The 12,482-nt window shown below is 61.2% G+C and overlaps 1 protein-coding gene across 2 annotated transcripts in view; it reads left to right on the top strand.

The window, feature by feature from the left end:
• The first annotated feature begins 5,079 nt into the window (after nucleotides 1-5,079).
• Nucleotides 5,080-12,482, top strand: part of Adgrl1 (adhesion G protein-coupled receptor L1) — a 28,171-nt gene continuing 20,768 nt past the window's right edge. For both annotated transcript variants that reach the window (XM_058576521.1, XM_046436747.2), the window contains exons 1-3: nucleotides 5,080-5,244; nucleotides 7,888-8,101; nucleotides 11,644-11,753. In XM_058576521.1, the coding sequence (XP_058432504.1) occupies nucleotides 5,175-5,244; nucleotides 7,888-8,101; nucleotides 11,644-11,753 (394 nt within the window). In that variant the 5' untranslated portion in view covers nucleotides 5,080-5,174. The remainder of the gene's footprint in view (nucleotides 5,245-7,887; nucleotides 8,102-11,643; nucleotides 11,754-12,482) is intronic.

Here is a 12,482-nt window from a genome sequence, read left to right on the forward strand (position 1 = left end):
GGGGGACCTATTGTGTGTCCTAGGGCCTGGGAGACAGCAGTCAGGGAAACTGAGTCACGACCTGTGGTGCTTCCATCCTTCTGAGGGTAGGTTACAGTGACCGCAGCCAGTGACGGACAGTGTTAGGGACTGCACTGTGTCCCCTCCATGCCCAGGAGATGAAGCCTGGTTCCCAGCGTGACTGTGACAGGTTGGGTCCTCACAGGCTTTCGGGAGGTCGTGAAGGTTAAATGAGGCCGTGGGGTGGGGCCTGCCCTGGAGGACTGTGTCCCAGGAGAGGCAGGAAGGCAGAGGCCACGGGAGGACAGGAGAGGGCGGCTGTCTGCGCCGGGAGGAGCCTCGACAGAAACCGAATTTGTCAGCACCTTGAGCTTGGATTTCTGGCCTCCAGAACTGTGAGAAAGGAAATTCTGTTGTTGAAGTTGCCCAATCTGCGCTCCAGTTGGTGACGGCGGGGACGGTTCCAGGACCCCCGCGACGCCCGCCCTCCCGGCGCTCCACAGAGCAGCGCAGCCTTGCGGAGAACCCGCGCTCTTGGCGTCCCGGTGGCCTCTGATGGCTTGGCACACCTGACCACGGAAGCGCCCACCTGGGGCTCGGACAGTGGGCGGAAGGAGCCCGCGCGTCAGTGCCAGCAGCCGGGTCGAGGGGTCGCTCAACCCGAGGACTCAGAGCGCCTACCGTCCTTGGTCACTGCAGTGGAGCTGACTGATATGTGGTGACTGTGATAAGGGATGCTGGGCCCCTGTGTGCCAGGTGGGGTGCTGAGCGACTCCCGTGTAGGAGCTCATCCTGTCCCCAGGCTGCCCAAGAGGGGCCCTGTGTTGCCAGCCAGACCCGGTGGACAGTGACTGCTGGGCGCTGAGATGGTGGTGGACACTCACCTTGTCTCTAAGTAGGGCATGTCCGAGGCAGGACCAAGGGACATAGAGATGGCAGCACAGGGAGGCTGGAGCACAGGGGCAGAGAGCGGCGATAGCGTGGCTCTGACGTGTTGCCATCACCTAGAAGACCCCGCCAAGCCCGTCAAGGTGGCTCCTGCCTAGAGTCCGAGCTACTTAGGAGGCTGAGGCAGGAAGATGGCAGGTTCAGGGACAGCCTCAGCCATGCGGCAAGACCCTGCCTCAAAATGAAAAATAGAAAGGGCTGGATTGGGGCTCCCGGGCTGAGCGCCCCCCTCCCCCATCCTTCAGTCCCCCTCCTGTGGGGTGGGAGGGGCCTCTGGTGGTGAGGCTGGAGGACCTCGGCTGCTCACCCTGCTCAGCCTCAGCCCGGAATCTGAACCAGTAGAACTCAGAAGGAGCAGGTGCAATGGCGGCCACTGGCTGGTGGCGTGGGCAGGGCAACACGTGTCCCTTAGACGCACCGACTTGGTTTGAGGGTCAAGCTCAGCAGTGGAGCACTTGCCTGCCATGTGCAAGGCCTGGCTCCATCCCTGGCGCCAAAAATGCAATAAACCAACCAATGGTCCAACTCACCTGGCACCGCGTCACCTGCCTGCTGCCCCAGTTACGCGGGAGGCTGAGATGGGAGGATCGCTTGAGCCCAGGAGTTGAAGGCCACCTGGGCAACAGAGCAAGAGACCCTGTTAAAAAAAATAGACTTTCATAAAATGAGTCAGTTCTGGGGCTGGGGACATAGCTCGGTCGGTGGAGGGCTTGCCTCGCCTGCACAAGGCCCTGGGTTCCACCCCCAGCACCCCCCCCCCCACACACACACACACAATCTAAACGAGTAAGTTCTGGAGACGAGTACGCAGCGTGGTGACTGTCCTTAATAATGACGTATCGTATCCTTGAAATTTGCTGAGGATTCATGAGTCCCTCCCGTGGGCTCGCGCAAAGTGGTGAGGAGGGGCTGGATCTGAGGGTAGCCTGATTTCAGAAGTCACGTACAGTGTGCACGTATATCAACATCATGCCGTACACCCGAAACCTACAGATTTTATTTATTTACCTGTCACATCTCAGTAAAGCTACTAGGGGAAAAGGAGGCCCCCTGGAGTCGACCGAGGGCCATCAGCCATGAACAGGTAGACCCGCATGTCCATCATACGGTGGAATATTATTCAGCCATAAAAGAAATGAAGTTTTGGAAATTTGAAGCTGAGGGAAAGAGGCCCAACCCAGAGGGCCCCAGAGTGTATGATCCCATTGATACGAAGTGTCCAGGCAAGTCCAGGGAGACAGGCGCAGGTCCGTGTCACCAGCGGCTGAGGCAGGGGAAGGGAGTGCTTGGGGGCAGAGCTCGGGCAGCCTGGGGTGGTGGGATGCCTTGGAACTGGGTAGAGGTGACGGCTGAGAACCAAGGCCAGTGTCATTAATGCCGCTGGGTCGATCACTTGAAAGAGGTGAAAATGTCTGTAAATGCCACCTACGGTGCGCTGAGGAGCGGTCTAGGGCTGGCGGTGCCACTCGGGCAGATCACGCGCTTAGCCTATGGGAGACCCTGGTTCCCGCCCAGCGCTCCCCGCAAAGTAGTTTAAATGGTTAAAATTATATATATTTTTTAAATGAAAGGGCCCCTCGGGCTGCCAGGGGAGCTGGAATTCGGAGGCAGGAGGGCAGTTGGGAAGCCGTAGGGGCCCTGACCAGAGGGGTAGTTGGCGAGGACAGATGGATGGGTGGATGGACGCTGGGGTTCTGGAGTGTAGACCTGGACTAATCAGGGCTGAGAGAGGAGTCCGCGTTTGGACCCCTAGACCACGGCCTGTGGGGCTGGGGCACATGGGCGGATCCCCCAGGGCTGGACCAAAGGTGCCCTGAGACCCAGATGGAGGCACAGACGTGGGGGGGGGGGCTGCTCCAGAGCACAGGAGGCTGGGTGGGGAGGGGCCTTGGGGACCCCATGGGGGCTCTTCTCTGGGTGCAGTCAGGGAGGGGGACAGGAGCCACCCCAAATGCCACCCTCTGATGGGCCCAATGCCAGCCCCGTGTTTGTGTAAACTGCTGGACGCACCAGAGCCCTGTAGATTCGCCACATGGGGGAACCAGCCCCGAGCCAGGGTCACTTCCTCCTGTCTCAGACACCTAGTGCAGCCGGAAAGAAAGAGCCAAGTCGGAGAGCACCCCTCAGCCCGGGCCAGGCTCCTCCTCGGACCAGACCATGGCCGGGGTGGGGGAAGTATAGACCTGCCCCAGGCACCATGCTCTAGAGTGACCTGAAAGTGCTCCAGGCAGCGTCCGGCTGGAGATGTCAAGGGGAGATTCCTGGGGTGGGGTGCAGAGGGACGGGCAGAGAGCACCATGGACAGATGGCGGGGGTCTTCAGGGAGACCGTGGTCAGAGCTCGCATGTGAAAGGTGATTTGGGGCAGTGGGGAGCTGAGTTACAACAGGGGAGGGGACTGTGTGGTTGGGGGGCTGGAGCAGGTCACTCTGCGGGGGTGACCTTGGAGTTGAGCTCTGAATGATGATCAGAAGCCGCCACTAACGTGCAGGGATCCTGGGGGAGCATCCAGGCTGAGGGAAGAGCCGAAAGACTCAGGTTCTGGAAGGTTCCAAGAGCAAGAGGGAAGAGGAAGCAGGGATTAGCAAGCCAGTGGCGCCAGCTCACCTGCAGCCTCGAGCGCCCAGGGGAAGGTTAGTGCTCGGATCTACGTCACCACATGATCCCCCAGCTCCGAGTGGCAGTGGGCATGGGGCAGGCAGGGAGACCAGGAGCTGGACGGGGACAGGATCCAGGTCTAGCAGGATGGTGCCCTAGTCCTGGGTGGTGGTGCTGGGGGGCCGGAAGTGGACAGGTGGGCCGGAGGCTTTGGAGACAGAGCCCACAGGACATGCGGGTGGAATTGGTAAGGGAGACGGCAGAGGGTGAGGAACCGAGGTTTGGGATTCATTCGACAAGTAATCCATCGCTGTGCGCTGGGTCTCTTCTAAGATATGGGGATACGGTCATGAAGAAAATAATCCAGCAATCCCTGCCCCGCGGGGGAGTTCATCCACCGCTGGACAGTTACATTTGACAAAGACCTGAAGCAGCTGGCCATGGGGTAGCTTGGCAAAAGCTGCGCGTGAACAAGAAAGAGCAAAGGCCCTGGGGCAAGGCCTGCTCAGAGAGAAATGGGGTCCAGAGCCAACAGGGCCATGGCAGGGGCCTCGAATATGGGGTAAAAACCACAGCTAGATCCTGGATGGAAGTGAGAGATCTGGGATCTATCAGCATGGAGCCCCCAAGGGACAGGCTGGGATAAGGGTGGGCTCTCGAGGACAGAGCCAGGGTTCCCACTCTGGAGGGCCCTTTCCAGAGAATTCGGGTTTCTAGCAAGTTCTTGGCAAGACCGATGGCACTGAGGGGGGGCCGCCCCTGGAGAACTGGGCTGTCACTAGAGCAGGGAGCTGAGGGGGGATCTGGGTGTGCGTCTGGAGAGCGTCCACTGGGGACGGAGCAGCCGGAGAGGTGAGACCACGGAGTGGTCACGGGGAGCAAGAATGGGTCAGAACCTCACCCTCCCCAGTCCCTCAGGGAGCAGCACCCGCCTCCCGCCCGCCTGCCTGTCTCCAGCTTACCCCGAGGGTCCCCCAGAAGGAAAGAGGGGACTCGGGTGTCCCTGGTCCCTGATCTGTGGCGCCAGCCAGCTGGATTCTAATTAGCTACCAGAGCAGGAGAGACAGGAAGCTGGGGGCTGGGGAGGGGCCTGGATCCCTGCCAAGGCCAGGAGGCTGCGGGGGGCCCCCACCCAGAGGATACCCATTGCTCCCTCCTCGTGGGTGAGGCTGCCTCCTGGCAGAGATGGGCTGGGAGGGTCTGGGAATGCAGAAGGGGCTCCCGGGTAGGAAGCGCTTAGCACCTGTGACGAACCCATGAGCCACCGAGAAGCTTCCAGAGGGGAAGAGGGGAAGTCCATCTGGCCAGAGGCGCCTAGACCTGGTGGGGGCTGGAGGCAGGGACTGGGCAGCCTCCCACCCGGGGGCAGCTTCTGTCGGATACAGAAGGTCCAGGCAGGAGCTGGACCTGGCCTCTCTGGGCTGTGGGAGGGAAGCCCTCAGCCGACGGCAGGAGAGAAGGGGAGTGGCCCCAATACCCACTTCCTCTGGGGGACACCCCTGTCCCCTGTCTCACTCCCCCTGTCCTCCCCTAGGCTGGTGGGCCAGGCCGTGGTGCCCACCGGGTGATGCGGGGCGAGGTCCTTCACACAGGCCACTGAGAGCCCAGGACGTACCCCTGAACGCTGCCATGGCCCGCCTGGCTGCTGTGCTCTGGAGTCTCTGTGTCACCGCCGTCCTGGTCACCTCGGCCACCCAAGGTAGGTGCTGCTGGAGCCAGAAAGGGGTCGTGTCTCTCTGCAGCCAGGAAGGCAGATGGCATTTGGAAACCTCTTCTGGCCACCTGGTAAAGAACCACAGCCCCACCCTGTGCCCAGGCCCCCCCAGCCTGGCCAGTGAAGATGGGTGACTTCATACCTTCCCCAGCTCCTCGGGGGGGTCCCCAGATCCCGCTGCATGCCCAGTCAGTCAGCCAGGCCAGGGCAACAGGGGCCGCCCCGCGGGGCTCCCTGGGATCAGGACACCCTTCCTGGGGGCGGCTGCTCGCCTCTCCCCCTCCCCCTCCCTCCCTCTGATTACATCGCCGAGACTCTCCCAGGGAGGAAGGCTTAATTAAAGCGTGCCCGCTGACGTTTATTTAAAAACAACTAATTACCCAGCTCGGCCCTGTGCCGGCCAGGGATCCTGCACATGCCACAATTAGTGCCCCGAGCCTGCCCGCCCACCCTCGCCATTACTCAATTACTGTCCCCGTGGTGGCCCCGCAGGAGCAAGGGGCAAGGCCAGGAGGGAGGCCCAGGAAATGGGTGTCTGGCCTTGCCTTGTGCCCCTGCTTGCCCACCAGCCCTGTCTAAAGGGCACTGGCTGGAATCTGCTCCCCTGGACCCTCTGCCTAGTGGCCCTGTCCTTTGGAAAGCCACAGAGGTGGAAGGGACAGTGTCCAGTTGTGCCCCAGGGCCTTGACCCTGGGCTGGCCAGCTCCCCGGCACCCCCCGTTCTCTGCCCATCTGGGTTCTGCCCGGCAGTCCCAGCTGGGCCAGGAGGGGCCGCCTCCACCCCCAGACCCATCTGAGCCAGCCCTCCACCCCCAGCCTCCCTCCCAGGGAGCTAAAATTAGACGAGGAAGCAGATGGTGCTCGAGGGGCACATGTAGAGCTTTCTCCCAAGGGGACTCAACTCACCCCAAAAAACCCCAGGGCCCAGCCCTCGCAACCCCTTGGAGGCCCCGCTGCCTCTCTGCAGGGGACGCTCCTGGCTCCACTGCCCGATGCACAGACTTTGAGAAGCCCCTCATGCACCCACAGACGACATCCCCATCAGCATCTGGGTCACCCTCAAACCCTGGCCGGGACCAGTGTCCAGGAAGGTGGCTGTCCCAGGCTGGCTGTGCTGTGTCCTCTGGCCCGCACAGTCTGAACCCTTCCCCTCCCCCTCCACACGCTGCTTGCACACACAGCACCCTGGTCCCTCTGAAGGTCCTGGGGAGGGGAATTGTTTCCACTGCTCCTGGTGGGGGAGGGCAGAGGCCCAGAGACTTGGGTGGCACGGGGCCACCGGCCAGGCAGCCAGGCAGCCGCTAAGCTAGGATTTCAAGACAGGCTATTTGGATCCTGAGTCCAAGCTCTTGATCCCAGACCCAGCAGGATGTCACCCCACCTGCCCAAGGTGTGCTCCTGTTCCCTCATCATCATGGTGACTGGGAGGGTTCCCAGGAAAACGGGCCCGTGGAGGACCAGCAGTGGCTGTCCAAACTTCAGCATGCATCAGAACGACCTGGTGGGCACGGTGCCCCAAAGGCTCCTGCTCTCAAATTTTGAGACCCGCCCAGGGTGGGACTCCTGGGCCACAGCGTTCCTGGTTGGGAAGTGGCAAAGCCAGTCTCTGTGGTTCTTCCAGAAACCTGAGCACAGGCCTGTTCCCCCTGCTCTTCCTGAGACCCCGTCTGACACCAGCTGCAAGTCTGGGGACCCCATACCACACTTAGGTCTGGTAGTTCACTAGAAGGGCTCACAGAACTCACCGGAAGCCCACACTGCAGACAGAGTCAGACCAGCCTAGGAAGGGGCCAGGAAAGTTCCATGCTTGGAGCTTGCAGTGTCCCTCCCAGGGGACTGTGGACAGCACTGATTCCCCCGTCACCGTGCGTGACAGTGTGCACAGTGTACTGCCGACCAGGGCAGCTTGATGGAGCTTGGTGCTGGGTCTTTATTGGGGCTCCGTCATGTAGACTTGGCCAGCCGACACGGTGCTACCTGACCCCCAGCCCGAGTGGCATCGCAGTGGGCTCCTTTGCTAGGGCTGCTGGAACATGGCACCACATCCGCGTGGTCAGCAGCAGAAAGGCACGCTTGTAGCTCTGGAGGCCAGGATGAAGGGGTGGGCAGGGCTGGTTCCTCCCGAGGCCCCTGGCCCTGGCTTACGATGGCTGCCCTGTCCTGGGTCCTCACACAGTCTGCCTTGGGTCTCTGTGCCCAGATTCTCCTTTTTTATAAGGACCCCAGTAGTATCGGTTGGGCATGAGCCCACCCCAGTGGCCTCATTTTAACTCGATTACCACTGTAAAGACAGTCACGTTCTGTCACATTCTGAGGTCCTGGGGATTGGGACTTCAGCGGGTGAATATGGGAGGTGGGGGACACAAATCAGCCCATAACAGCAAAACTCACCCCCTGGCCCCCGGCCCCAGGACAACTGGTGCTTCCTATCCATCTGGGTAGGCTCCAGGGACCTGGAGGGCATGGCTACGGCTTTGGGGCCAGGTTCCCCCCCCCCGCCCCCTCCGGGGCCGGCCCGCGAGGAGCACCTTCCCAGCGTCATCTCCAGGACACAGCAGAACTGGAGGTGGTGCCTCCCGGGACGGGGACCGCAGGCCCCAGTGTGACGCAGCCCTGCGCCCCCCACAGGCCTGAGCCGGGCCGGGCTCCCGTTCGGGCTGATGCGCCGGGAGCTGGCGTGCGAAGGCTACCCCATCGAGCTGCGGTGCCCGGGCAGCGACGTCATCATGGTGGAGAACGCCAACTACGGGCGCACCGACGACAAGATCTGCGATGCCGACCCTTTCCAGATGGAGAACGTGCAGTGCTACCTGCCGGACGCCTTCAAGATCATGTCGCAGAGGTGAGCGTCCCGCGTCCCCACCAACACCCGCTGGCCTCTCGCACTCACACCCTGTCTCCTGAGCACCTGCTAGGTGCTGGCCCTCCGCAGACAGCCAGTGAGACCTGCCCTGGCTCGGCGCCTTGGCCTGTCCCCCCCCTCCACGGACCTACGCCCACGAACATGGGCTCAGGCCCCCACCACCCGCCGCCATCTCCAGAAGCTCCAGTTGCTGGGCAGATGGGAGCTTGCACAGGAAGCGCCAGGACAGGACAGGCTGGGACGTCCACGGAGCGGGGAGAGCCACGAGGAAGACCCCAGGGCAGGCAGGCTTCCCAGGGTGGACACCTGAGGCCCGCGTCGGGAGTGTGCGCGAGGGTGACTGTGGCAGGGTGCGGCCCTGTGTCTCCGAGCCTCTGTGTCTGTCACCTTGACGTGTGTCTGTGCGTGCTCGTGATCGTGTGAGTGTGCGTCTGGGGGTGACGGGGCCTGTGAGCAGGTGTGTGTGACTGTGCCCTGTGTCTGGGCTCATGTGTTTCAGCGCGTCTGTGGTGAGCCTGCCGGATCGCGCCTGTCGGCAGGTGGACATGTGTCTGAACTGAATCCGTGTGACCGTGAGGGACCGTGTGTGTGTGTGTGTGTGTGTGTGTGTGTGTGTGTGTGGCGAGTGCATTCGTGTGTGGCTGGCGGGGTTTCTTTGAGTGTGCATTTTTGTGACTGGGGGTGTCCCAGGCGGGGGCGCCATGAGAGCAAGACTGCACAAGCCACCCGGACCCATGCCAGTCCACCGTGGGCCAGAAGCTTTTCCTGTGACTCACACCAGAACCTCCCGCGACTCCCAGGCCACCTCTCCCCAGCGCCCCGGGAGCGCCCGCTCTCCTCACCGCCCTCGGGCTGCTGGTCACGGCGGCCGGCAGCCCTGGAGATCAGTCAGACCCCATCCCTCCCTGCCCAGCCCGCAGAGCCCCACCTCCCCTGCAGCCCCTCGCTGCTCCCCACTGGCCACCGTCCCTGGCTACGGCCATGCCGCCCTGCTCCCCACGAGCACCAGGCAGCTTCTGACTCGGGGTCCCTCTGGGCTTTGCACTTGCTGTGCCCTCTGCCTGGAATGCTGTTCCCTGACACCCAAACAGCCCTCGCTGTCCCTGACTTGTGGCTTCCTTACCTAATGCCCTCAGCGAGGCTTGCTGAACCCCTCACCTGCAGTGCCCGCAGCCTCCCGCCCAGCCCTGGCCCCTGGCTCTGCCCGCCGTCCTGGCTTCCTCTGATATGTTGCCTCTCTGTGGCGTTTCTGCTGCCTTCACTGGCTCTCCCCTGGGGACAGGAGAGTTTTTTTTGTCCATCGCTGCTGAGCCCATGGCCAGGTATACAGCAGGCACTCACTAAATGTTTGCCAAATGCCTGAGAGAATCCAGGGTCCACTCCAGGTCCTGTAGTCTAGGAGAACAGGGAGGGAGGGCCTGGCCAGCTCACTGGGGAAGGGTCATGGAGAGCCCCCAGGAGTGTCAGGAGGTGACAGGTGCAGTCAGGGGACTGGGGCAGATGGGCTGGCTGGAGCTGCCTCCATCCTTGCCACCACTCTGACCCTTCAGTCCTGCGCCTCCTCCCTTCCCGTGTCCTGACGCTGCCCGTCCAGCCTCCGGCCTTTGCTCCTCCTGGGGGTCCTCTCCCCCGCCCTCCAGTTCTCCCCACTGACCTCATCCACACAGCACCAGCTTCGGGTCTGGTGGCCTCCGCCGTCTCCACTCCTGGCACAGTGCCTGCCTTGGTCACAGCCCCTGGGGTCACTGGGGCCCAGGGAGCGTGGTGGGCCTCCTGAGCCACGTGTGGGGGATGCGGCGCCATCTCTGCATCTTACCTCAGCCCCCGGCCGGCTGCTCTGCTGTCAGAATCCACAAGCTCCTTGCATTAGTTAGGGTGACGGGTGGAGCTGCGCAGCTCTGGGAGACACCCCAGGACAGCCGACCTGAATGGTTCCTTGTTGGGAAGACCCCGCGCACCTGCTTCCCCCGTCCCGTGCCTCTGCGCCCGGAGCCCAGCTCTGTACGGCACCCCTGCCCAGCCTCTCCTCGTCGCTTAGAACTTGGTCACGGGTCCCTCCGGTTCCAGAGGGGCCGGGGTAGGGAATCTTAGCTGGAAGTGCCAGGAGCACTTTGGTTTTTATCCTTTTAAGTAAGGCAGCGTGAGATTAACTATTTTATGCGTTTATTTGCTTAGTTTATTTTGGGGGTGGGAATTGAACCCAGGATATCGCATATGCCAGGCAGGCGCTCCAACACTGAACTACACCCCCAGCTCTCTTTATTTTTAGCTGATCAAAATCAACCATTTTGAGTGAACATATTCAATGACATTTAGTACATTCGCAGTGTTTGTATTTATCATAAGACTCTTAGCCCTTTCTCTACTTAGTTCCAGAACATTCCATTACCCCAGAAGGGACGTTCTATCACCTACACATTACTGTCACTCCCCTTCCCTCTTACCTTCCGCTCCTGACAGTGGAGCAGCTTCCTCTCCCCGTGGATTGGCCTTGTTCTGGACGGTCCATGTAAACAGGGTCACAGACTGTGTGGCCCTGGTGTCTGGCTTCTTTCACTCGGTATCGCTGCCGAATTTCCTCCTGGTCACAGCAGGGATCAGCATTTCCTTCCTTTGAATGGCTGAATAATATTCCATTGCCTGGATGGGCCACCTTTCATGCCTTGGTCCCTTGGTGGACGTTGAGTTGTCTCCCTCTTTTGGTGGATGTGGGTAGTGCAGCTGTGAGCGTGTCTCTAGGATTTGCTTGAACACCTGCTTTAGGCCCCCTGGGGTGCACACCTAGCAGGGGATTGCTGGGTGACAGGGAAACTCACCACTTTTGAGGCCAGTGTGATTGGACCCTCCCATTCCCTGTTCCTGCCCAGCCTCCCACCAAGACACTTAGCTCTTCCCGGTCACTGGTTAGGGACAGGACTACAGGGAGAATCAGGGCTCCGTCTGCTCCACATTATCATGAAGCCTCTCGATTCCTTCCTGCCCAGCCTAGATCTGGCCTTCTCTACAGAATGGGGACTTTCTCTCTTAGGAAAGGGTACAGACGACAGTGAGAAACATCTTTGGTTGCTGTTGAACAGGTTTCCCTGAGAAGCCGGCCTGGCTCAGAGCGCCCCAGGAGCACTGCCCGGGGGTGGGACGTGTTCATGAGGTGTGCTCGGCTACACAGCCGCACATCGGGGCCCTTGGATGGCGCGCGTGCTTGCAGACCCGCTTCACGTGTGTTTCCCTTCCGTGGACGGCGCAGGGACTTTAACAGTTAATCTAGAGAAAAACTCCAAGGACGGAACGAGAGAGCTGAGGGGTGGCTCTGGGGTGACCCCTCCACCCCAGCCCTGAGCATGATGCCGAGGCTGAGAGGAGGCGCAGCGGGCGTGCTGGGGGCAGGCAGCGCTCGCGGGGGCCTCCAGGCCTGGCCTCATTCCCCTGCACCTTCCTGACGTGAAGGTGTCCGTTCCTCTCCCGACCGGACCCCCACCCCAGGTCTGGCTGCTCCCCTCTAGCTCCTCCTCTCTCCTCCACAGGTGCAACAACCGCACCCAGTGTGTGGTGGTCGCTGGTTCCGACGCCTTTCCTGACCCCTGTCCTGGGACCTACAAGTACCTGGAGGTGCAGTACGACTGTGTGCCCTACAGTGAGTCATCTTGTTCCTCACGCGAACGAACGTGGGCCCTTCCCCACGGAGCAGCAGCAAGGAGGTGCCCTCTGCAGCACACGCGTGTGCACATCTGGGAGGGGTCAGGCACAGGGTGACAGCCAGCCTGCCCCTCCCTTCCCGCACATGCGCACCTCTCCTCGACACTCTCATCCACACTGTGCCTGCTCCCCCGCCCCACAGACCGCTCCTTTTTCAACCGTTACCCTGCCCCCTCACCCCACTGCTTCCTTGTCCCTCGCCTGTTGAAGCGCTCCTGTGCCTTCCTGGCACACTCTGTCACTCCTTTAATTTCTTGCCTCCCTCTTCACATCACTTCCCTTTCCGACCTCCCTTATACACCTGCTCTTCCCTCTCACTCACCTCCCTTCCTCTTTCAACTTCCTGTCCTTTCTCATGTTCCCCCACATGCCCCAAGTCCTGCCCCTTCCCAGTCATGGAAGCTGGACTCTATCCCTAGAGACAGATTACCCTCTGAGACCTAGTGACAGAGCTGGTGTGAAGGGTGGGAGACCACTTTGACAGATTCCTATCTCCTGGTTGGTTTGCCCATTACAATGATAGCATTTCCTGTCTGCAAAGGAAGTGCTGCCATGTTGGATTGAGAGCTGCTCTCAGGAAGCCTGAGGAAGGGATCTGGGAAGCCAGGAGCCTGGCTATCTTGCACCTGGATAAGGGGAGCAGACAAAGACAGGGTCTCTCCTCCTC

This window comes from Marmota monax, unplaced genomic scaffold (assembly GCF_021218885.2).
Source record: "Marmota monax isolate L192 unplaced genomic scaffold, Marmota_monax_Labrador192_F-V1.1 WCK01_AAM20220418_F8-fsc00021, whole genome shotgun sequence".
Taxonomy (NCBI): Eukaryota; Metazoa; Chordata; class Mammalia; order Rodentia; family Sciuridae; genus Marmota; species Marmota monax.